The sequence below is a fragment of the Schistocerca piceifrons genome, chromosome 5 (genome assembly GCF_021461385.2).
Source record: "Schistocerca piceifrons isolate TAMUIC-IGC-003096 chromosome 5, iqSchPice1.1, whole genome shotgun sequence".
NCBI classification, from domain to species: domain Eukaryota; kingdom Metazoa; phylum Arthropoda; class Insecta; order Orthoptera; family Acrididae; genus Schistocerca; species Schistocerca piceifrons.
The window spans coordinates 422,930,312-422,953,849 of NC_060142.1; the positions used below are offsets into that span (position 1 = coordinate 422,930,312).

The window sequence follows — 23,538 nt, forward strand, 5'->3', positions numbered from 1 at the left end:
CATGGCAGTGTGTGTTTTGTAATTACAAAGGGTGAACATTAATAAAACTGACAAACTGCAAGGATAAGTTCCTGACTGGAAATGGAGGAGCAAAGGTCCTATGAATACATGTCTGGAAAAGCATCATTGCTATGGTAGGAGGTGCTGACAAATGAAAGTTCCTGTGACCAAGTGCCGTGTGTTCCTTGTGTGGTGCAGGCTGTACGGCAGCATACTGTAAGCAGCAGAACGGTCCAGTATTCATGCCAGGAACAAACTGAGGTGGCGTTTGTGTATGGCCAAGCAGATGGAAATGGTCACAAGATAGCACAACTATACTAAAACAAGTACCCTCACAGACAACAGCTACATCACACAACATTTCAAGCCCTTTTTGGGTATTTGTATGATCATGAGTCCTTTCAGACAAATCAATGGGCTTGGAGTCAGTGAACTGTGCATACACCAGATATGGAGGACAAAGTTCAGGAGGATATTGAGACAGACCTCAACATGAGCTCCAGGAAAGTGGACCGCCAAGATGCTGTAAGCCAAAGTATGATTATGTGTATCCTGCATGGCAGACACGTTGAATGTATCACACGGAGGCCACTTTGAACATCTACATGAATGCGATGCAGCTCTGTTCTGTGTTCAGTCATTGTTGTCACTGCACACACACCATTCATTTCTGCACACATATTCATAGGACCATTTTTCCGTCATTACCTTTCAGGAATCCGTCCTTGCAGTTTGTCGAATTTATTAATGTTAACCCTGCATTTTTTTGGCAGTGTGTGCCTCGTACCTAAGTTACATGGCCTGAGGCAGCGGATTATCCCACACAGTGTCTGAGTGAGGCAAGGGAGTGGGAGCATCACGCACAAGCACTGAGTGACAGGTATAGACTCAATGCACTCTGGTTGGTGCACAGGCAGAGGGGTGGTATGTGCGGGTTCGGGGCCATTGCCCGATGGTGGAGAACTCGAGTCGAGAGGTTGTGGGATGAATTCCTCAGTGGTCCAAGCTTGTTTAACCTGCTGAAGTGAAACTGTTTGGAGTCGGATGTTCATGAGGATGTTGATAGTATTAGCTATCGAGAAGATATACGGATAGCAGCTATGTGCAACTGGGCACACTCGACAAAAGTGGGGAGGTCAGATAGGGCGATGGTTGCAGGATCATTGATGATTACAGCTGGGAGGACTAATGTCTCACCATACACGACTTTAGCAAGTGACACTTGGAGGTCTGCCTTATCAACCACGTGGATTGTTAACATGACCAAGAACAGGGCTTCAAGCCACTCAACACTGTGGCACATGAGGGCCACAACCGTGGCACACGATGGTGGTTTTCGAGTCCTGTGCCAGCACTCGATGAGCCCATTACTATGAAGGTGGCATGCTATAATGTGAAATTTATCCATGCCACAGACCATGCAGAGTTTGTTAAATAACAGTGATCTGAACTGCCTACCCTGATTGATGGTGATAGATGAAGTGCACCCGAATCTAGCCATCCAGGAATACACAAATGCTCATGCAACAGAATCAACCGTAATGGCTGCAAGAGGGATCGCCTCCACCCATCTTGTAGCACGATCAATGATGGACAAGATATATCTGAAACCATCAGATGCAGGTGACGGCGCGATGAGTTCTAGGTCCACATCTCGGAAACAGCATCATGGGATGTCAGATTTGCCTAGGGGTGGCTGCGTATGTCCGCTGATTTTTCTGTGCTGACATGGTACGCAGGCATGAGTCCACACATGGTAGTGCTTCTTCACTCATGGCCACACAAAGCGTTCCATGACGCGTCACCCAGTAGCCTTAGTACCAGGGTGTGAAAGAGTATGCAAAATTTGGTGAAGTAAAGCAGCTGGGAAGATAGGTTGAGTGATGTCCATGGACATATCACACCATCACGGCCTGACCAAACCCAGTAGGTTGCAAGAAACTATCTGTAGGTAAGTGGAAGAGGCCTGACAGGGTTCTGAAGTTCGACATCATTGTCCTGTAAGTGGGACAGTTCATCGAAATTAATAGGAGATGAGATAGCACTGGCATGTGACAGATAATCAGCCACCACATTTTCTGAGCCACGAACGCATTGGATGTCTGTTGTGTACTGATGGATGGGATCCATATGCCAAACCTGTGAGGGGAAGGTCAACAGCAGGATTGTGAATAGTGCCCTTGAGGAGATGATGATTTGTGAAAACTGTAATGTTCCCTCCACGAAATATTTGTGGCCTTGTACACCACAAGAAGTTTCCAGTTGATAGCCGACCAGCTGACAGCTTATGTTGAGCCATGTACCAGTATTCCAGATGAAATGGATGAAAAATGTTTGAGAAGAGGCCTAGATGGCAAAAGCAAAGTCGTACCTTTCAACAAGGTAATTCATTTTCCCATTTATTTGCCCACAAAGATGCTTTTGCAGTGGGGGAGCTGAAAAATTTGAAGTATGAGTCATCCTTTTCACTGACTTTGGCATTATCTCACTTCCACCTACATACATCTCAAGAAATTTATGACTGAGTATACTGTGCCCAAATAAAAAATTACAGCAGCCATTAATGAGTGTTTTGCAAACTTACAGAATGTTACTTCAGGGATGGAATCTACTCACTGAAATAACTTGGAAAAAGTACATTTACTTAAGAGATGTGGGTAAAAAAAAAAAAACTAAGTGCATATTTTACATAAACAAGTCTTTCACTGCCAACCTAACTTTTCATCGTTTTCTCATACTTTAGCCAAATGCAGAATAACCAAATAAAACATCAAAATGAAAGATCTACACAGATACAGTTCAAGAAAAAAAAAATCGCTTTAACCAATTCGCCTTCATAGCATTACAAAGGATTGTGTTAAGTAAGAAGCATCATCAAATTTGTCAATAATGGAAACAGAATTTGGAGACTTCCTGTAAATGGTCTCAATTTGACATTCTGATTAGTCAGCTTTTTTCTCCCATCATCATTGTATTTAATCAGTGTTAAGTCTGTCTGGTCATAATATTGCATGACTTTTGACGTGATATTCATACTAATTCAAAAGCTATTTGTGCTTCCTAATAATAATAATAATAATAATAATAATAATAATAATAATAATACAGTACTCATATAAATACATCGGCTACACCACTGCAATTTCATAACCACTTCTACAACCCTTTAGATCACATAACATCAACAGATACGAAGAAAGTAAATTGGAAAAAGAAAACACTTCATGGCAAGCACCCGTATCATCTAACACAGCCACACATCGATCAAGACGCATCCAACACATGGCTAAGAAAAGGCAATATATACAGTGAGACAGAAGGATTCATGATTGCAATACAGGATCAAACAATAAACACCAGGTATTACAGCAAGCATATTATTAAAGATCCCAATACCACAACGGGTAAATGCAGACTTTGTAAACAACAAATAGAAACAGTAGATCACATCACAAGCGGATGTACAATACTAGCAAATACAGAATACCCCAGAAGACATGACAGTGTCGCAAAAATAATACATCAACAGCTTGCCTTACAACATAAACCTTTAAAACAACACGTTCCTACATACAAGTATACACCCAATACAACAAATATACAAAAGAAAACAGGAGAAACAATTGAAAAATACATCCAACTGGCTGAGGAAGTCAAAGACATGTGGCATCAGGATAAAGTTGACATCATACCAATTATACTATCAACTACAGGAGTCATACCACACAATATCCACCAGTACATCAATGCAATACAGCTACATCCAAACATATATATACAACTACAGAAATCCGTAATTATTGATACATGTTCAATTACCCGAAAGTTCCTAAATGCAATATAACACATACTGTACAGTTAAAAGGAAGTGACGCTTGATCAAGGTCCGCGTCACTCCATTTTTATCCGGACTTAACGTCTGAGAAAGTGAAGGAAATAGTAATAACAATAATAATAATAATAATAAACACCGTGGAGGCCCGGGAAAAGAATAGGCCTCCGGTATGTTCTGCCACTCGTAAAAGGCGACGAAAAGAACAAACCACTAATAGGGCTAACCCCCCTTTTAGTGTGATTACTTGGTTCAGGACAGAACTAAAGAAGACTCGGACAAGTGCTGTCATTGTCGGGGACGATGTTTAAACCCTATGCCCGCCCACAATGATAACGACACTGCTAGCCAACTGGAAAATGATTTAAATCCAAATAGAGGTGTTTTGCAGGATATGCTTCCTGCAACCACCCTAGAAGGGAAACAAAGACAGAGGATGAGATGGTCAGATGAAGTTAATTGACACCTCATGTTCTGCTATTACCAAGCAACAAACCTAGGAACCAACACAACTGGATACAGATCACAAGTATACACAACATTTATTACCAGATACCCAGAATTAAAATTTTTAACAGAACAAGGACTAGCTGATCAGATCCGTGTAATAATAAAAAATAACAGGATACCCCAGTCAGAATTAGAAAACATCAAACAACAAGTACAACAAATACTGGAACAAAATAATGTGCAATCAGAAGAAGAAGAAAATACAGTAATGGACTCCAACATCCCAGAGCAAACAAACAAAGACCAACACACATCAATTAAACAATCAGATGAAAACGAAATCTTAAGACAGCCACCAGAACAAGCACAAATAGAACACGAAGTGACACACATGTTAGATATAGAAGAGAAGTTTCAGCTGACATATATAGAATACAAAGACACAAATACAGACATTAGACCATTCTTGCATAGACCGCCAAATAACCCACAAGTCGAAACAACAATAAAAACTATCAACACAATCATACACAACAAAATAAATGAAAACAAACTATGGAAGAGTTACAACTACTGGTTTATATAGGAGCACTCACTACACTGAGTATACACACTAGGCAGAGATCAGAACCAACCAACACACAGAAGAAACCCACAAAACCAGCATGGCAACACAGGCTACAGATCAGAATAGAAAAACTGAGAAAAGACATAGGACAGCTAACACAATTTATAAGAAATGAAACGTCAGAAAAAAAAAAAAAACTAAAAAGGTTAGGTAAAATCTCACAACAAGAAGCGATAGAGTAATTAGATGAAAAGAAGCAGAAATTACAAGCATTGGCCAAACGACTTAGAAGATACAAAAAAAGTGAAAATAGAAGGAAATAAAACCAAACATTCAATACAAACCAAAAGAAATTTTGCCAGACAATAGATAACACACACATTAAAATAGACAATCCACCAAACATAACAGACATGGAACACTTCTGGAACAACATATGGTCAAACCCGGTACAACATAACAGGCATGCACGGTGGATACAAGCACAAACAGACACATACAAGATGATACCACAAATGCCTGAAGTGATAATTTTGCAACATGAAGCCACCCAAGCAATTAATTCTACTCACAATTGGAAAGCCCCTGGAAAAGATAAAATACCAAATTTCTGGCTAAAGAAGTTCACCTCAACACATTCACATCTAACTAAATTATTTAACAGTTACATTGCAGACCCATACACATTCCCTGATACACTTACACATGGAATAACTTATCTGAAACCTAAAGATCAAGCAGACACAGAAAACCCAGCTAAATATCACCCCTTAACATGCCTTCCAGCAATATACAAAATATTAACTTCAGTCATTACACAGAAATTAATGACACATACAACACAGAACAAAATTACAAATGAAGAACAAAAAGGCTGTTGCAAAGGAGCACGAGGATGTAAAGAGCAACTGATAATAGATGCAGAGGTGACATATCAAGCTAAAACTAAACAAAGGTCGCTACACTACACATACATTGATTACCAAAAAGCTTTTGATAGTGTACCCCACTCATGGTTACTACAAATATTGGAAATATACAAAGTAGATCCTAAATTGATACAGTTCATAAACATAGTAATGAAAAATTGCAAAACCACACTTAATATCCAAACAAATTCAAATAATATCACATCACAGCCAATACAGATTAAGCGTGGAATATATCAAGGAGACTCATTAAGTCCTTTCTGGTTCTGCCTTGCTCTGAACCCACTATCCAACATGCTAAATAATACAAATTATGGATACAATATTACTGGAACATACCAACACAAAATCACACATTTGCTATACATGGATGATCTAAAACTACTGGCAGCAACAAATCAACAACTCAGCCAATTACTGAAGATAAGAGAAGTATTCAGCAATGATATAAATATGGCTTTTGGAACAGACAAATGTAAGAAAAATAGCATAGTCAAGGGAAAACACACTAAACAAGAAGATTACATATTGGATAACCACAGCGACTGCATAGAAGTGATGAAAAAAAACAGATGCCTATAAATATCTAGGATAGAGACAAAAATAGGAATAGATAATACAAGTATTAAAGAAGAACTAAAAGAAAAATATAGACAAAGACTAACAAAAATACTGAAAACAGAATTGACAGCAAGAAACAAGACAAAAGCTATAAATACCTATGCTATACCAATATTGACCTACTCATTTGGAGTAGTGAAATGGAGTAACACAGACCTAGAAGCACTCAATACACTTACACGATCACAGTGCCACAAATATAGAATACATCACATACATTCAGCAACAGAAAGATTCACATTAAGCAGAAAGGAAGGAGGAAGGGGATTTATCGACATAAAAAACCTACATTATGGACAGGTAGACAATTTAAGAAAATTCTTTATAGAACGAGCAGAAACTAGCAAAATACACAAAGCAATCACTCATATAAATACATCGGCTACACCATTGCGATTTCATAACCACTTCTACTACCCTTTGGATCACATAACATCAACAGATATGAAGAAAGTAAATTGGAAAAAGAAAACACTACATGGCAAGCACCCGTATCATCTAACACAGCCACACATCGATCAAGACGCATCCAACACATGGCTAAGAAAAGGCAATATATACAGTGAGACGGAAGGATTCGTGATTGCAATACAGGATCAAACAATAAACACCAGATATTACAGCAAGCATATTATTAAAGATCCCAATACCACAACAGATAAATGCAGACTTTGCAAACAACAAATAGAAACAGCAGATCACATCACAAGCGGATGTACAATACTAGCAAATACAGAATACCCCAGAAGACATGACAATGTAGCAAAAATAATACATCAACAGCTTGCCTTACAACATAAACTTATAAAACAACACATTCCCACATATAAGTATGCACCACAAAATGTACTGGAGAATGATGAACACAAATTATACTGGAACAGAACCATTATAACAGATAAAACAACACCACATAACAAACCTGACATCATACTCACCAATAAAAAGAAGAAAGTAACACAACTAATCGAAATATCCATACCCAATACAACAAATATACAAAAGAAAACAGGAGAAAAAATTGAAAAATACATCCAACTGGCTGAGGAAGTCAAGGACATGTGGCATCAGGATAAAGTTGACATTATACCAATTATACTATCAACTACAGGAGTCATACCATACAATATCCACCAGTACATCAATGCAATACAGCTACATCCAAACTTATATATACAACTACAGAAATCCGCAATTATTGATACATGTTCAATCACCCGAAAGTCCCTAAATGCAATATAACATATACCGTACAGTTAAAAGGAAGTCGCGCTTGAGCAAGGTCCGCGTCACTTTCCATTTTTGACCAGACATAATGTCTGAGAAAAGAAAGAAATAATAATAATGCTGTAGAAGAAATAGGAGAGTTCAAAGAAGTTTTCATTTTTATTCAGAATCTCATGTGCAAGTTCAGCTGTGGTGTTTTCAGTTACATTATGCAACAATAAACACTGTATGCATGTATTTCACTGTCATGTAAATAGTCCACACATAGAGTACACATACAACAGTAGATTAGTAATGAACTGTCTTGTGTTACTCATAACCCTATGCACAGTGAAATGTGACCAACATAGTAGCCTGATATAGTATTTGTCCAGATATTTTTGGTAGTGTATGGAAAATTCACAGTTGAAATACAGTGTTGTTATTACTTTTTATAACAGTATTAATTTTTTACCTGATTTAGGAATGTCATGGTCTGAACGAATGGATGCATTAGAGCAGCTGCAAGAACTTGTTGCAAGGCACCCTGGACGAGCTCTTGAGCTTCACCAGAAACTGTCATCTCCATCACGTCGTCGCACTGTTCCTGAAACTTTACGTCGCTTCCAAGCAAAACAGGCACAGGCCGAAGAAAAACGTGAGAAACTGAAACTGGAACGAAGTCAACGCCTTCGGGAACTTCTAAACAAGGCATGGATGCTTTTAGTTTATGTAGTGTGAACTTTCCATAGCTTCTAAAGCTATGATTCACTGTCCTCCTTCAGGTTGTGCATTACAAGCAGCACAGAGTGTACTAAGTTTGGACCAGCTACCAAACTCTCCTTAGGATATTAAGAGAAACTGATATTTTTGTGCAATATGTGACATGTACCAAGTAAAATTTATGTTGTCCTCTTGTAGTTGTTATGTTCTGGTCATAGCTGCAAGGTGTAATAATTGTGATGGTGGTTCTTACCTAGTTGTACTGTGCTACACTGGGCATGGAAGGGCAATTATCTAGTCTGATGCAACATTTGCAAACACACAATACTGACCATAATGTCACACCTTGCTCTTAAAAATCTATTTCTTATTATTTTCTGTCCAATAGTTTTGCTAACTATCCAAGTGGACACTTCTGTCTACATTTATTGTGTTTCAGAGTCAATTCTTCTTTTTTATGTTCATATGATTAGAGATGTGAAAAAAGGGTGCTACTTGTTGTTAGATTTTGTTATAAGCTTTTTCTTTTAGTGTCAGAGAAGGGTTGGTTGAAGTGTTGTGAGAGGAAGGGGAGAGGAGGGCTGCCCTGAAGTGATTAACAACAAGGGAAATGAAAAAGTTGAAGTAAGGATCTGTTTAGTATTGACATTGCTGTAGATTGCAGATTGTATTTCAGTTATATGGTTAGTTATTGCTTGTTGCAGAAATCCAGTAATGTGTGGATGACATTAAATGTATAAATGTGGTAATGGTGGTCCTTGGTGGCATATAAATAATGGAAGGAGTAAAGGTAACAACTCAGCAAACAGAGTAATCTGTAACCACATAAAGACAACTGACAGGTTTGCTAGCTTTGGGACAAATCCTTCTTCAGGCCTACGTATGCGCATGCATGCGTGTGGCCCCCCTCCCCCTCCTAACTACGTACCCACCTACACACACACTCATACAGTCAGTGTAGTAGGACAACATAGTCTTTCAGGTACAGGTGTATATGCATTCTATAGTTTTGAAGAACAACTTATCCAAAAGCTAGCAAAGTTCTGTTTTGTTTATGTCCTTATTTAAGACTCAGTGTTTCAACTATTCGGTGAGTTGGTACAACACATTATTCATTGGGCAAATAAATACTTTGGAGTAGAGGAGACTACTACACAAATAACTAGAGAAGGGTATGAGCCTGTATATAAGTGGTTGGTTGTATCTTTTTGTGTTTGTCTCTGTGCTGCAGACAAACACAAATAATAGTGTGGGCACAAAAGTGCAGAAATTGGAGTTACGCTAGAAAAGACTATTTAGTAGTAAGTAAAGATACAAGTTAGCTCTTAGAGAAAGTAAAAAACTGCAGCCAGCGACTGTTAATATTGCCATTTATCCAAAACAGATTGCACTGTTACTGACTTTAAACCAACAGGTTCCACATCAGAGTGATCACATTTATAATTTAATTTAGCTTATACTGAACAAATGCTAAATGAAATTATAACTGTAAACATCCATCCGATGGTGAGCTTTTTGGTATAAATCCCTAAAAGAGGTACATGTGTTTAATAAATAACGTTATTTAAAGTGGCTGGTTGCTATTTTGTGTAAGAATTAACCTGTATCCTTACACAGCCATATTCTAATATCAATCTTCAAAAAGTAGAAAATAAAGAATTATCATTTTGCAACAATCATTTGAAGGATAGTAATAATTACTGTTCTATCATTATTGTTATGCAGTCCTTTAGTCTCCTACATTTTATTATTTTATTTGAATGCATATGAAGGAAATGCCCCCAGGAAAGTGCATTTAAGAGTATCAACCAACTGATTCCCTCTCCCACCATGACTATTCTCACCACTGAGAACCATAGAGTAAATGTTTTGAAAGGACATAGTGCATTAAACAATTGTTAAAGGTGATAACACTTTATTAGAGAGTCGTCTACAGACGTTAAAGTAACCTCTGGCGTGCCACAGGGAAGTGTTATGGGACCATTGCTTTTCACAATATATATAAATGACCTAGTAGATAGTGTCAGAAGTTCCATGCGGCTTTTTGCGGATGATGCTGTAGTATACAGAGAAGTTGCAGCATTAGAAAATTGTAGCGAAATGCAGGAAGATCTGCAGCGGATAGGCACTTGGTGCAGGGAGTGGCAACTGACCCTTAACATAGACAAATGTAATGTATTGCGAATACATAGAAAGAAGGATCCTTTATTGTATGATTATATGATAGCGGAACAAACACTGGTAGCAGTTACATCTGTAAAATATCTGGGAGTATGCGTGTGGAACGATTTGAAGTGGAATGATCATATAAAATTAATTGTTGGTAAGGCGGGTACCAGATTGAGATTCATTGGGAGAGTCCTTAGAAAATGTAGTCCATCAACAAAGGAGGTGGCTTACAAAAGACTCGTTCGACCTATACCTGAGTATTGCTAATCAGTGTGGGATCCGTACCAGGTTGGGTTGACAGAGGAGATAGAGAAGATCCAAAGAAGAGCGGCGCGTTTCGTCACAGGGTTATTTGGTAACCGTGATAGCCTTACGGAGATGTTTAACAAACTCAAGTGGCAGACACTGCAAGAGAGGCGCTCTGCATCGCGGTGTAGCTTGCTCGCCAGGTTTCGAGAGGGTGCGTTTCTGGATGAGGTATTGAATATATTGCTTCCCCCTACTTATACCTCCTGAGGAGATCACGAATGTAAAATTAGAGAGATTAGAGCGCGCACGGAGGCTTTCAGACAGTCGTTCTTCCCGCGAACCACACGTTACTGGAACAGGAAAGGGAGGTAATGACAGTGACACGTAAAGTGCCGTCCACCACACACCGTTGGGTGGCTTGCGGAGTATAAATGTAGATGTAGATCTTAAAACAGAATTAATTTTCAAGTAATTAGATCTTCCACATACGTAATAGTTGCTGGCAGTTTATGCCGACAGCAAGTGCCAATATGAAATACATGAATAAGCAAGTAAATAAATATATCTAAACAAAGATGATGTGACTTACCAAACGAAAGCGCTGGCACGTCGATAGACACACAAACAAACACAAACATACACACAAAATTCTAGCTTTCGCAACCAACGGCTGCTCCGTCAGGAAAGAGGAAGGAGAGGGAAAGACGAAAGGATGTGGGTTTTAAGGGAGAGGGTAAGGAGTCATTCCAATCCCGGGAGCGGAAAGACTTACCTTAGGGGGAAAAAAGGACGGGTATACACTCGCGCGCGCACACACACACATATCCATCCACATGTATACAGACAGAAGCAGACATATACAGACGCAAAGAGTTTGGGCAGTGACATCTCTGCCCAAACCCCCCCGCCTCCGCACACGTCCGCCTGCATCCGCACATGTGTGGACGGACATGCGCGCGTGTGCGAGTGTACACCCGTCCCCCCCTTCCCCCCAAGGGACCGGAACGACTCCCCACCCTCTCCCCCAAAACCCACATCCCCCCGTCCTCCCCCCCGATGAAGCAGCCGCCGGCCGCGAAAGCCAGAAGCCCGTGCGCATGCCCGTGCCCGCCCGTGCGTCCATCAATGCGCCAGCGCTCCTGCCTGGCAAGCCACATCATCCCTGTGTTATTGATGAGACTTACCAAACAAAAGCACTGACAGGTCGATAGACACACAAACAAACACAAACATACACACAAAATTCAAGCTTTCGCAACAAACAGTTGCTTCGTCAGGAAAGAGGGAAGGAGAGGGAAAGACGAAAGGATGTGGGTTTTAAGGGAGAGGGCAAGGAGTCATTCCAATCCTGGGGGCAGAAAGACTTACCTTAGGGGGAAAAAGGACGGGTATACACTCGCGCACACACACACACACACACACACACACACACACACACACACACACACATATCCATCCACACATTTCCATCCACACATATACAGACACAAGCAGACATATTTAGTATATATTTGGTCTTTAAATATGTCTGCTTGTGTCTGGATATGTGTGGATGGATGTGTGTGTGTGTGTGTGTGTGTGCGCGCGCGCGCGCGCGCGCGCGCGCGCGAGTGTATACCCGTACTTTTTCCCCCTAAGGTAAGTCTTTCCGCTCCCGGGATTGGAATGACTCCTTACCCTCTCCCTTAAAACTCACATCCTTTCGTCTTTCCCTCTTTCCTGATGAGGCAACAGTTTGTTGCGAAAGCTTGAATTTTGTGTGTATGTTTGTGTTTGTTTGTGTGTCTATCGACCTGCCAGCGCTTTCGTTTGGTAAGTCACATCATCTTTGTTTTTAGATATATTTTTCCCACGTGGAATGTTTCCCAATATATATATAAAAAAAACAAAGATGATGTAACTTACCATACGAAAGTGCTGGCAGGTCGATAGAAACACAAACAGACACATTCCCTCTATTTTTTTTTATATATATATATATATATATATATATATATATATATATATATATATATATTCCACGTGGGGAAAAAATATATCTAAAAACAAATATGATGCGACCCACCAAACGAAAGCGCTGGCACACCGACAGAAACACAAACACACACACAAAACTCCAGCCCTCGCAACCAACGGCCACCCCGCCAGGAAAGAGGGAAGGAGAGGGAAAGACGAAAGGATCTGGGTTCCAAGGGAGAGGGCAAGGAGCCACCCCAATCCCGGGAGCGGAAAGACCCACCTTAGGGGGAAAAAAGGACGGGCACACAGACACACATCCATCCACACATACACAGACACAAGCAGACATACACAGAGACAAAGAGTCTGGGCAGAGATGTCAGTCGAGGCGGAAGTGCAGAGGCAAAGATGTTGTTGAATGACAGGTGAGGTATGAGTGGCGGCAACTTGAAATTAGCGGAGATTGAGGCCTGGAGGATAACGGGAAGAGAGGATATATTGAAGAGCAAGTTCCCATCTCCGGAGTTCGGATAGGTTGGTGTTAGTGGGAAGTATCCAGATAACCCGGACGGTGTAACACTGTGCCAAGATGTGCTGGCCGTGCACCAAGGCATGTATAGCCACAGGGTGATCCTCATTACCAACAAACACTGTCTGCCTGTGTCCATTCATGCGAATGGACAGTTTGTTGCTGGTCATTCCCACATAGAATGCGTCACAGTGTAGGCAGGTCAGCTGGTAGATCACGTGGGTGCTTTCACACGTGGCTCTGCCTTTGATCGTGTACACCTTCCGGGTTACAGGACTGGAGTAGGTGGTGGTGGGAGGGTGCATGGGACAGGTTTTACACCGGGGGCGGTTACAAGGGTATGAGCCAGAGGGTAGGGAAGGTGGTTTGGGGATTTCATAGGGATGAACTAAGAGGTTACGAAGGTTAGGTGGACGGCGGAAAGACACTCTTGGTGGAGTGGGGAGGATTTCATGAAGGATGGATCTCATTTCAGGGCAGGATTTGAGGAAGTTGTATCCCTGCTGGAGAGCCACATTCAGAGTCTGATCCAGTCCCGGGAAGTATCCTGTCACAAGTGGGGCATTTTTGTGGTTCTTCTGTGTGAGGTTCTGGGTTTGAGAGGATGAGGAAGTGGCTCTGGTTATTTGCTTCTGTGAGGGTCGGGGGGGTAGTTGCGGGATGCGAAAGGTGTTGTCAAGTTGTTGGTGTAATGGTTCAGGGATTCCGGACTGGAGCAGATTCGTTTGCCACGAAGACCTAGGCTGTAGGGAAGGGACCGTTTGATGTGGAATGGGTGGCAGCTGTCATAAAGGAGGTACCATTGGACAGGTGGAGGTCAACATCAAGGAAAGTGGCATGGGATTTGGAGTAGGACCAGGTGAATCTGATGGAACCAAAGGAGTTGAGGTTGGAGAGGAAATTCTGGAGTTCTTCTTCACTGTGAGTCCAGATCATGAAGATGTCATCAATAAATCTGTACCAAACTTTGGGTTGGCAGGCCTGGGTAACCAAGAAGGCTTCCTCTAAGCGACCCATGAATAGGTTGGCGTACGAGGGGGCCATCCTGGTACCCATGGCTGTTCCCTTTAATTGTTGGTATGTCTGGTCTTCAAAAGTGAAGAAGTTGTGGGTCAGGATGAAGCTGGCTAAGGTAATGAGGAAAGAGGTTTTAAGTAGGGTGGCAGGTGATCGGCGTGAAAGGAAGTGCTCCATCGCAGCGAGGCCCTGGACGTGCGGGATATTTGTGTATAAGGAAGTGGCATCAATGGTTACAAGGATGGTTTCCGGGGGTAACGGATTGGGTAAGGATTCCAGGTGTTCGAAATTTTTTCCCACGTGGAATGTTTCCCTCTGTTATATTCAAGCAAATAAATAAATTTTTAGGTATAAAGTAGTGTGATACTGCTTCTCTGCACCATTGTATCATGAAAATGATGAATAGCTGTAAAAATGTAACATAAATGTAGTTACTTTGTATCTCACAATAGTACCATTTTTTGATATTGGATATTGTTAACCCATCTAACAGGTGGAAGAGGTAAAGGCTGCCCAGGCCCAACTCATAGAGGATAAAAGAAACCGCCTTGAAATGAAGCTTAAACGTGCTGAAGTCAACCGTAAGCTGCACCTTCAAGGCATTGTACGTAAGGCTCACGATGAAGAGGAGAAACTGAAGGAGATCGCATTCATCACTGAACTGTCAGCACAAAACAAGAGACACGATTTTATGGCTCAATGCCAGGTACAGTTATCTGAGAAAATCTTGAAGATTTAATTTTCTAATAATTATTAACCTTTCTGCAGGTATGAAAGATGCAGAGGGGAGAAAATTCTGTTGTATGTTGACTGATTTAAGAATGAGATGTGAATTTGGAATCGTCATTACATTATCGTCAGTGGTTTTGTTATATTATATCAAATCAAATGTGAAATCTGAGATTGGGATAACTACTATAGTTGTCACATTTAGGTGTAAAGCTGTCTGGGAAAGTTAATAGTTGTAGAAAAGAGGCTTACCAGGAAAGAGAAGAAAAACTAATTCAGAGTCTTGGTATCAAGAAAACAAATAGAATTAACGGGGAACTATGATAGAGAAGGCTAATCTACTAGAGTATTAATAACGAGCTACAGGCAACCTATAGTTCAAGTTGGAAATATTACAATTCAAAATATATCCCTTTCTTTCTTTCCTTCTCAACTCATATGGTAAGACTCCGCTGATGTAGGGTTCTGGGTTCCTTCTCTGAGCTGTACACCTTTTCCTAAACCTCCCCAGTCCATTCCCTTCACCCCTCTTCCTTCCCTTCAACTCTTCTGCCAGAAGAAGGAACCACTGCTTCCGAAAGCCTGTAAAAGTTAAATCTTTGTGTGTGTGTGTGTGTGTGTGTGTGTGTGTGTGTTTTCTCATGCTACAACTTGGTGAGTAGATTTTTTATATATCCATTTACATTATATTGCAAATATATCTCTAGCTACGTATTAAGATTAAAATACTAATAAAAGGACAAACAAAATTTAAAAAAGGAATGGGGGAGAAAGAGGGCTAAGAACAAATGAAACAATAAAGAAATATCTTTAAGTGAGACACAAATTAATAGGAACACACAGGAGAAACGCGAATGCAAGGACAAAAGAAGAATGGAACAAAGACATGGAAGAAAATCTGGCATTAGCAATAGGAGAAAAGTGCCACATGGGATAGTACCAGTTAGATTCCTGAGAATCATATTTATGTTCGATACTTTGTTACCATCTTGTAAGTTTGGAAACTCTTGTGTAAGGAGGCAAGATCTTAATAAACTGCCCAGTAGACTATTTATTCCATTTGGTATGTCTTGCAAACTTCCTCACTTTCCCTGAGGATAGCAGCATCATCACCAAATCTTATCAGTGATATTCTTTCACTCTGAATTTTAATCCTACTCCTGAACCTATCTTTCATTTCCATAATTGCTTCTTCACTGTACTGATTGAACAGTAGTGGTAAGAGACTGATTCTCTGAATTCCAATCATTTTAATTTGAGCATTTCATTCTTGGTCTTCCATTCTTGTTTTTTTTTCTTCATTCTTGTACATATTATACAGGGTGATTCAAAAAGAATACCACAACTTTAGGAATTTAAAACTCTGCAACGAGAAAAGGCAGAGCTAAGCACTATCTGTCGGCGAATTAAGGGAGCTATAAAGTTTCATTTAGTTGTACATTTGTGCGCCATTTCAGCCAATAAAGTTTTTGGTCCCTTTTTCTTCGAAGGTGCTACTGTAACTGGACTACAGTATCTGGAGATGTTAGAGAATTGGCTGTTCTCTCAGCTCGAACAAGAACCACAACAATTCATATTTCAGCAGGATGGAGCGCCACCACATTGGCACTTATCTGTCCGTAACTACCTGAACGCCAACTACCCGAGGCGATGGATCGGCCGCCAGGCAGCCCGTGACAGAGCACGCCATCACTGGCCTCCAAGAAGCCCTGATCTTACCCCCTGCGATTTTTTCTTATGGGGGTATGTTAAGGATATGGTGTTTCGGCCACCTCTCCCAGCCACCATTGATGATTTGAAACGAGAAATAACAGCAGCTATCCAAACTGTTACGCCTTATATGCTACAGAGAGTGTGGAACGAGTTGGAGTATCGGGTTGATATTGCTCGTGTGTCTGGAGGGGGCCATATTGAACATCTCTGAACTTGTTTTTGAGTGAAAAAAAAACCTTTTTAAATACTCTTTGTAATGATGTATAACAGAAGGTTATATTATGTTTCTTTCATTAAATACACATTTTCAAAGTTGTGGTATTCTTTTTGAATCACCCTGTATATTACATTCTTTCCCTATAGCTTACGCCTACATTTATGAGACTTTCAAACATCTTGGACCATTTTCCATTATTTCACACTTTTTCTAAGTCTATAAATCCTATGAGTGTGTCGTAATTTGTCTTAAGTCACACTTCTATTACCAACATAACTACCTCTCTGTTACCTTTACTTTTTCTAAAGCCAAGCTGCTCATCACCTAAGATATCTTCTATTTTCTTATAGATTATTCTGTATATTATTCTTGTCAGCAACTTGGACACATGAACTGTTAGGCTGATTCTGCAATAGTTCTCAAATATATCTGTCGTTACTATCTTTGGGCTTATGTGGATGATACTTTTCCAAAAGTCTGATGGTATGTCTCCAGTTTGATGTATTCTACATGCCAACTTGAACTATTTGTTGGGTTGCCATTTCTCCCCCACTTATTTCAGAAATTGTGAAGTAATGTTATCTATGCATTCTGTCTTATTTAATTGCAAGTCTTGCAAAGCTTTGTCAAACTCTGACTGGTAATACTGGGTCCCTTGTGAAATCCAGATACACTTCCATTTCTTCTCCCATCACATCAGCAGGCAGTTCCTCCCCCTCATAGAGGCCTTCAGGGTATTCTTTTCATCTGTCCACTCTTTTGTCTATGTTTAACAACATAATTCCTCTTGCCTTTTAGTGCTGACAGCTTTACTTTCAATTGTTTATAAGGCTGTTTTGACTTTACTATATGAGAATCTGTTCTTCCAATTATCGTATCTTGTTTGATTTCTTCACACTTTTCTTGCAGCTGTTTCACCTTAACTTCCCTGCCTTTCCTATTTATTTCATTCTTAAGTGACCTACACTGCTGTATTCTTGTTTTCTTCATCAGAATTTTTGTGTTTTATTCTTTTATTGATTTCTTGGAGTATTTCTTCTCTAACCCGAGGTTTCTTCAGTTACCTTCCTTGTATTACCACTGTCTGTCCAACTTCTGTGATTGTCCCTATTTAGAGAAGTTGATTCCGCTTCAGCTGAACTGCCTACTGTGATATTTATTACTGTCTAACCCACATATTATTCAATATATACACTGAGCAGGCATTAAAGGAAACAGAAGAGAAAGTTGGAAAATTAATTAAAAGTTGAGGCAGAAAAATTAATAACTATAAAGATTGCCAGTGACACTGTAGTCCTGTCAGAAGAAGGCAAAGGACTTGGAACCTAAGATGAATGAAATGGGTACTGTTGTGAAAACATATCATGAGATGAACATCAACAAAAGTAACACAAGGGCAATGGGAGTAGTCAAATCAAATTGGTAAAAGCTGATAGAATTACATTAGAAAATGAGACCAAAAAGTAGTAGATTAGCTTTTCTGTTTGGACAGCAAAATAACTGACATTGGTCAAAGTAGGCACAATATAAAATGCAGACTGGAAATAAGGTTGCTACTGTAAAAGAGAGTTTTGTCAACATTGAATATAAATTTTAGTGATATGAAGCCTTTCCTGGGTGAATTCGCCTGGATGTAGTCTTATACGAAAGTGAAAAATCAATGACAAACAGTACAGTCAGGAACAGAATAGAAGCTTTTGAAATGTGTTGCTACAGAAGAATGCTGAAGATGAGGTAATTAAGGAAGAGGAACTGAATCGATTTCAGGAAGAAAGACTTCCTGGGGCATCAAGAAATAGTTAATTTAGTATTGGAGGGAAGTGTGAGTGGTGAAAATTGTAGAGGGAACCAAAGACCTGACCATAGTTACTAGATTCCAAATGGATTCAGGTTGCAATAGTCATACAGAGATGATGAAACTTGCACTGAGCTGCCTGCATCAAAACAATTCTTATACTGAAGATCACAACGATGACAACAATAACATTGACATTTCATTAGGAACATAGGCACAGAGGCATAAGTAAAAGCAGCTGATATTAACTTATTGATAATACCTATTACTGTGCTTTTATTTTGTAGCCTTTTAACTAATACTGAGTTAGAGGATAACGTATTTTCAGTAGTTGTTATCTGTATAGTTCCTGTAAAACACAACTCCTTTAACCAGAAAGTGACTAAGTGCAAATTTCACTGTGGAAGGAACAAGAGGAACGACTCCAAGGCATACATGAAGAACGACAGAGAAAACAGGAAGAGAAAGCAGCTAAAGAGGCAGCTGCAGAAGAGAGGCGAAGACTTCTGGAGGCAGAGAGGCAGGTAAGTCACTCATAAAGAGTATGTTTTATGGTGTGGTAATTTTTTATTGTGCTGTTTGGTAATACATTTGAATAACTGATGCAGGAAAGATTAGAAAAAATGCAAGAACTTAGGAGAAAGAGAGAGGAAAGAGTTGGACGAAAACAGCAAGAAAAGGAAAAAGAAAGGCAAGAACATGCAAGAGAAAGGGCAAGGTAATTATCAACAGTTCCTTAGCTGTAAATGTGTTCTTTTGTTTTCAAGCACTTTATATTTAAAAAAAAAAAATATTGTTGGTTCATTAGGAAAACGTATCTCAGAAAAGTTATGTGAGGTTTTCTCAGTTGATGTGATTGCCTAACAATAAATGAGGTTTCTTTTTTCTCCTCACTGGAGCGCAGCACATTGGTCATTACGTGTCATTGGCTTACTAATAGCTGATATACAGGGCTTTCTACCTAAAAAGGTAGTTAAAATATTTTTGTTTTATTTTTGAGATTTAAGGTTTTCATGCTAAGCCGATGTTGCTTGTTTGTATGCACCATTGTCATCTGGCAGTGTCCAAGCCAGCTTAAGCTTGGCACAGTTCTTTTTCTTGTTTCAAAGAAAGTTCAGTTACAGCTTCACTGAAATTGTCAAAATATCCTTCTTTAATATGAGGCTTTAAAGAGAATACATCAACAAGCAAATTTATATATGTGGTCTTTCAGATTTTGCTGATGAAATTGAGCATTTCCAAATTTTGAAGACTCCAGCTAAGTCACTTTTATTATTTTCTACAATATTTGAAATTCTTGTGGTTGGTGTTCCCAAATGTATGGATAGCAAACAAGCAACTACTACCCTACTTCCTTTCCTGGCCAAGCTTTAAGCATCAGATTCACTTCCTGCTACAGGTGTCCTTTGACTTCATCTACATGATCACATGGAGGTAGATTCAAAGTGATGATAGATTAAATTCTTAACTTTGGTTGTTGTGAATTCACATCATACCAGTGTGACTCTAATAAGTGTAAGATTTACTGTTTATGAATGCCAGTGCCAGTAGGTGCAGATTCTACATGAAGCTGCCAATGCTTCTGAAACGTACTGCCATGTCTGAGCTTTTCAGGTGCTTCTAGAGGGACATAATTTTTTATTGTAAAATTTGAAATTATCCTGGCGAATCAACTGTTCAAAAAGATTTCGGGCTTGCAGCCGGTCGTCGTAAACTTCATTGCACAATATTTCAGTTGGACAACTGCCAGCCATCTTTAGGTGAACCGAACGAGATCTGACGAAGACGTTCTCCACTCTGTCTTATATAGTGCGCTGATGGTACTGCCACACATGCATTGCAGTCGCGGAGACAGAAGGACCACACTGCCCAGTGACAGCGCCCTCGCTGGTGGAACTGCAAGACTCAGCTGCCATCGGTATTGTCACTGGCTGCAGCTGTCGAAGTCTTCTGGTGTCTTCGTTTCAAGCAAATTTTGGAGATGATGGGATTCCATGCGTTATTCAATTGGTAACCACTGTCACGGTTCATCAGATTTCCCATGATGCATATTTCAACAGATTCTTTGATAATGGAGTCCCAAAAGGTTGTTGCTGTGGCCAAAATCGAAGTTTTGTCGTACTCTATTGAATGTTGTTGGAAATACAATGTTCCGCAACTGCAGACTTACTGGGTTGCAGTAGGCAAGTGCAACGTGGATGTTCCATACAACACTCTTCCACTGTATGTGGTGTCTGTCCTATATAGGCCATACCACCTTGACACGGTATTTTGTCTACCTTTTTCAGGCATGTCAAGCAGTTACTCAGTCTCTGGACTTGAGTGTGGATGAAACTGTAATGGTGAGAAGTTCTTTGCTCAACTAACCTGAAGTAGAAAGCTGGGAAAGGTGTTGAAATTTTGTGTAAAATGACATTAACTTGGCTGCAAATGTATATAAGTCTCCCTTTTAAATATTACCAGTATATGTAATTGACTATACCCATAAAAGTCCAATTACAATGAGGGAACTTCAAAAAGTAAGTTACACATGTCGTCCTACATTAAGACCATCACACAACGAGAGTGGCACATTGTCAGAAGAGAGTACATGTTCTGTGTTTTCTGCAGACACAGTTCTGCTGTGATAAGGAGAAAAGGTACATTGCATTGTGGGAGTGGCAACAGGAAATGTAGTGCGAAGTTGAAGTATTGAGGGACAGTACAATTCTTGTGGAAAAAAGTCTAAATTGCACAAAGATTCAGCAATTCTGGCCATAGACGGACCAGATGCGATGTTGTGTCCTGACATAGTGAAATGGTGCCAACAATTTGATCAAAGCTGCAAAAAAGAGGGTGATGCTGAATGGGAAGGAATGCCATCGACATTGACCACGTATGACAATGTCCAGGCAATCTAGGAACTGATTCATAGGAATTGTAGATTTTCTGAAGATGAGGACGTTCACACAGCAGTGCTTGAATGGGTCCATGACCAAGTAGCGGATTTCTTTCATTGAGGAAAAGAATGATTGGTGGAATTGTGTGCCCAGACTTGGTCACTGTGTTGAAAAATAGTGTCATTAATCTGTGTTACTCTGAAGTGCATACTAGCAGTCAGTTAAGACGCAGAGTAACTGGTGGACACAACAGACCTGTTTGCCAAATGTGTCACCCTCGTTCTGCTGCCTTAGGCCCCTCCTTATGGAATTTCCATGTTTGAGAAAATGGTTGTATTTCAAGATCATCTTAGAGCAAAGATGTTGGGCATTCAATAAAAGTTGCTTGGTCTGCCATAATAATGAATAACTTACTTTCTTGAAGTCCCCTCATAAATGCCAATGATTTATGCACCAGGTGTGCCCCCTGAGAGTTGCCAGACAAATTTTATCTGGTATTGGAGCAAACATTTTCAATTTTGGTTTTGCAAAGTGGAGAGGGAGTCTGCCCAAATAAATACTATTAGTCATGTGTTTCATGTGATACCCAGTGTCAGCAGAAAAACTCATTTCATTTTTTGTTTTTAAATTGTAGTTTATCTACATATGCATGTATAATCTACAGACCAGTGTGAAGTGCATGGCAGAGCATCCCATTGTGCCAGATAGCCTTTTCCTATTCCATCCATGTACAGAGCATGGGAAGAATGGCTATTTGAATGCCTTCTGAAGTTAATCGAATCTTGTCCTCACAATCCCTATGAGAGAAATAAGTGGGGGTTTGTAGTATATTCTGTGAGTGATCATTTAAACAGCACTAATAGTCACAGGTTTGTCTGACCTGTGTAAGAGTGCCATAGAGATGGTGAAGAAACTGAACTGATAGTCTTTTGAAGATAGACGTAAACTATCCGAGAAAGCCTGCTTACATAGTTACAAGAACTGGCTTTGATTGATGACTCTAGGAATATACTGCAAACCCCTATGTATTGTGCACATCAGGTTCTTGAGTACAGGATTAGATTAATTACAGCACACAGAGGCATTAAAATAATCATTCTTTTTGCGCCCCTCCATATATGAGTGGAATGGGAAGAAACTCTAATAAGTGCTACAATGGGATGCTACCTCTGTCATGGACTTCACTGTGCTTTGCAGAGCACAGGTGTAGATGTAGATTTAAGGCCAATTCTTGAAATTTTAGAAGAAGGTTTTCTCAGGATAATAATTCATGTCTATCTCGAAGATACGCCTGTTCAATTCTTTCGGCATCTCTGTGACATTCCACAGGTCAGACAAACCTGTGGCCATTCATGTTGCCCTTCTCTATACAAATTCAATGGCTCCTGTTGGTCACATTTGATAAAAGTCCCACGCACTTCAGCAATATTCTAGGATGGATTTCATGAATGATTTGTAAGCAGTCTTCTTTGTAGGCTGATTACATTTTGTCAGTATTCTTCCAATAAGTCAACCACCTGCATTACCAGTGGCAACCTGTGTTGTTATTCCATTTCATATCTCTACAAAGTGTTACAGCCAGGTATTTGTATGATTTGACCAATTACAGCTGTGATTCACTGATACTGTAATCATAGGATACTACATTTTTTCCTTTTGTGAAGAACACAGTTTTACATTTCTGAATGAAATTGCCAGTCTGTGCACCACTTTGAAATCTTTTCAAGATCTGATTGAATATTTGTACAGCATCTTCCAGGCAGCACTGCATTATAGATGGCTGAATCATCTGTAAAAAGCATGTTCTGAGGAGAATACTCCTGATTGCGAGCTTCCTTGACACTCTGGGAGCAAGGCTGGTATTCTCAACCTTCTCTGTTGTTGGAATGATCCAAGTATGACTTTGGAACCCAGATAGCAGGCATTGTTTGTTCCAGCATGCCCCACAGTCTT

General features: G+C 40.0%; 1 protein-coding gene across 1 annotated transcript in view; it reads left to right on the top strand.

Moving 5' to 3' along the window:
• LOC124799056 (S phase cyclin A-associated protein in the endoplasmic reticulum) overlaps positions 1-23,538 on the top strand; it is a 621,352-nt gene that overhangs the window by 139,194 nt on the left and 458,620 nt on the right. Inside the window, exons 14-17 of the mRNA XM_047262594.1 lie at positions 8,091-8,317; positions 14,746-14,958; positions 19,114-19,230; positions 19,315-19,424. Coding sequence (XP_047118550.1) covers positions 8,091-8,317; positions 14,746-14,958; positions 19,114-19,230; positions 19,315-19,424 — 667 coding nt within the window. The remainder of the gene's footprint in view (positions 1-8,090; positions 8,318-14,745; positions 14,959-19,113; positions 19,231-19,314; positions 19,425-23,538) is intronic.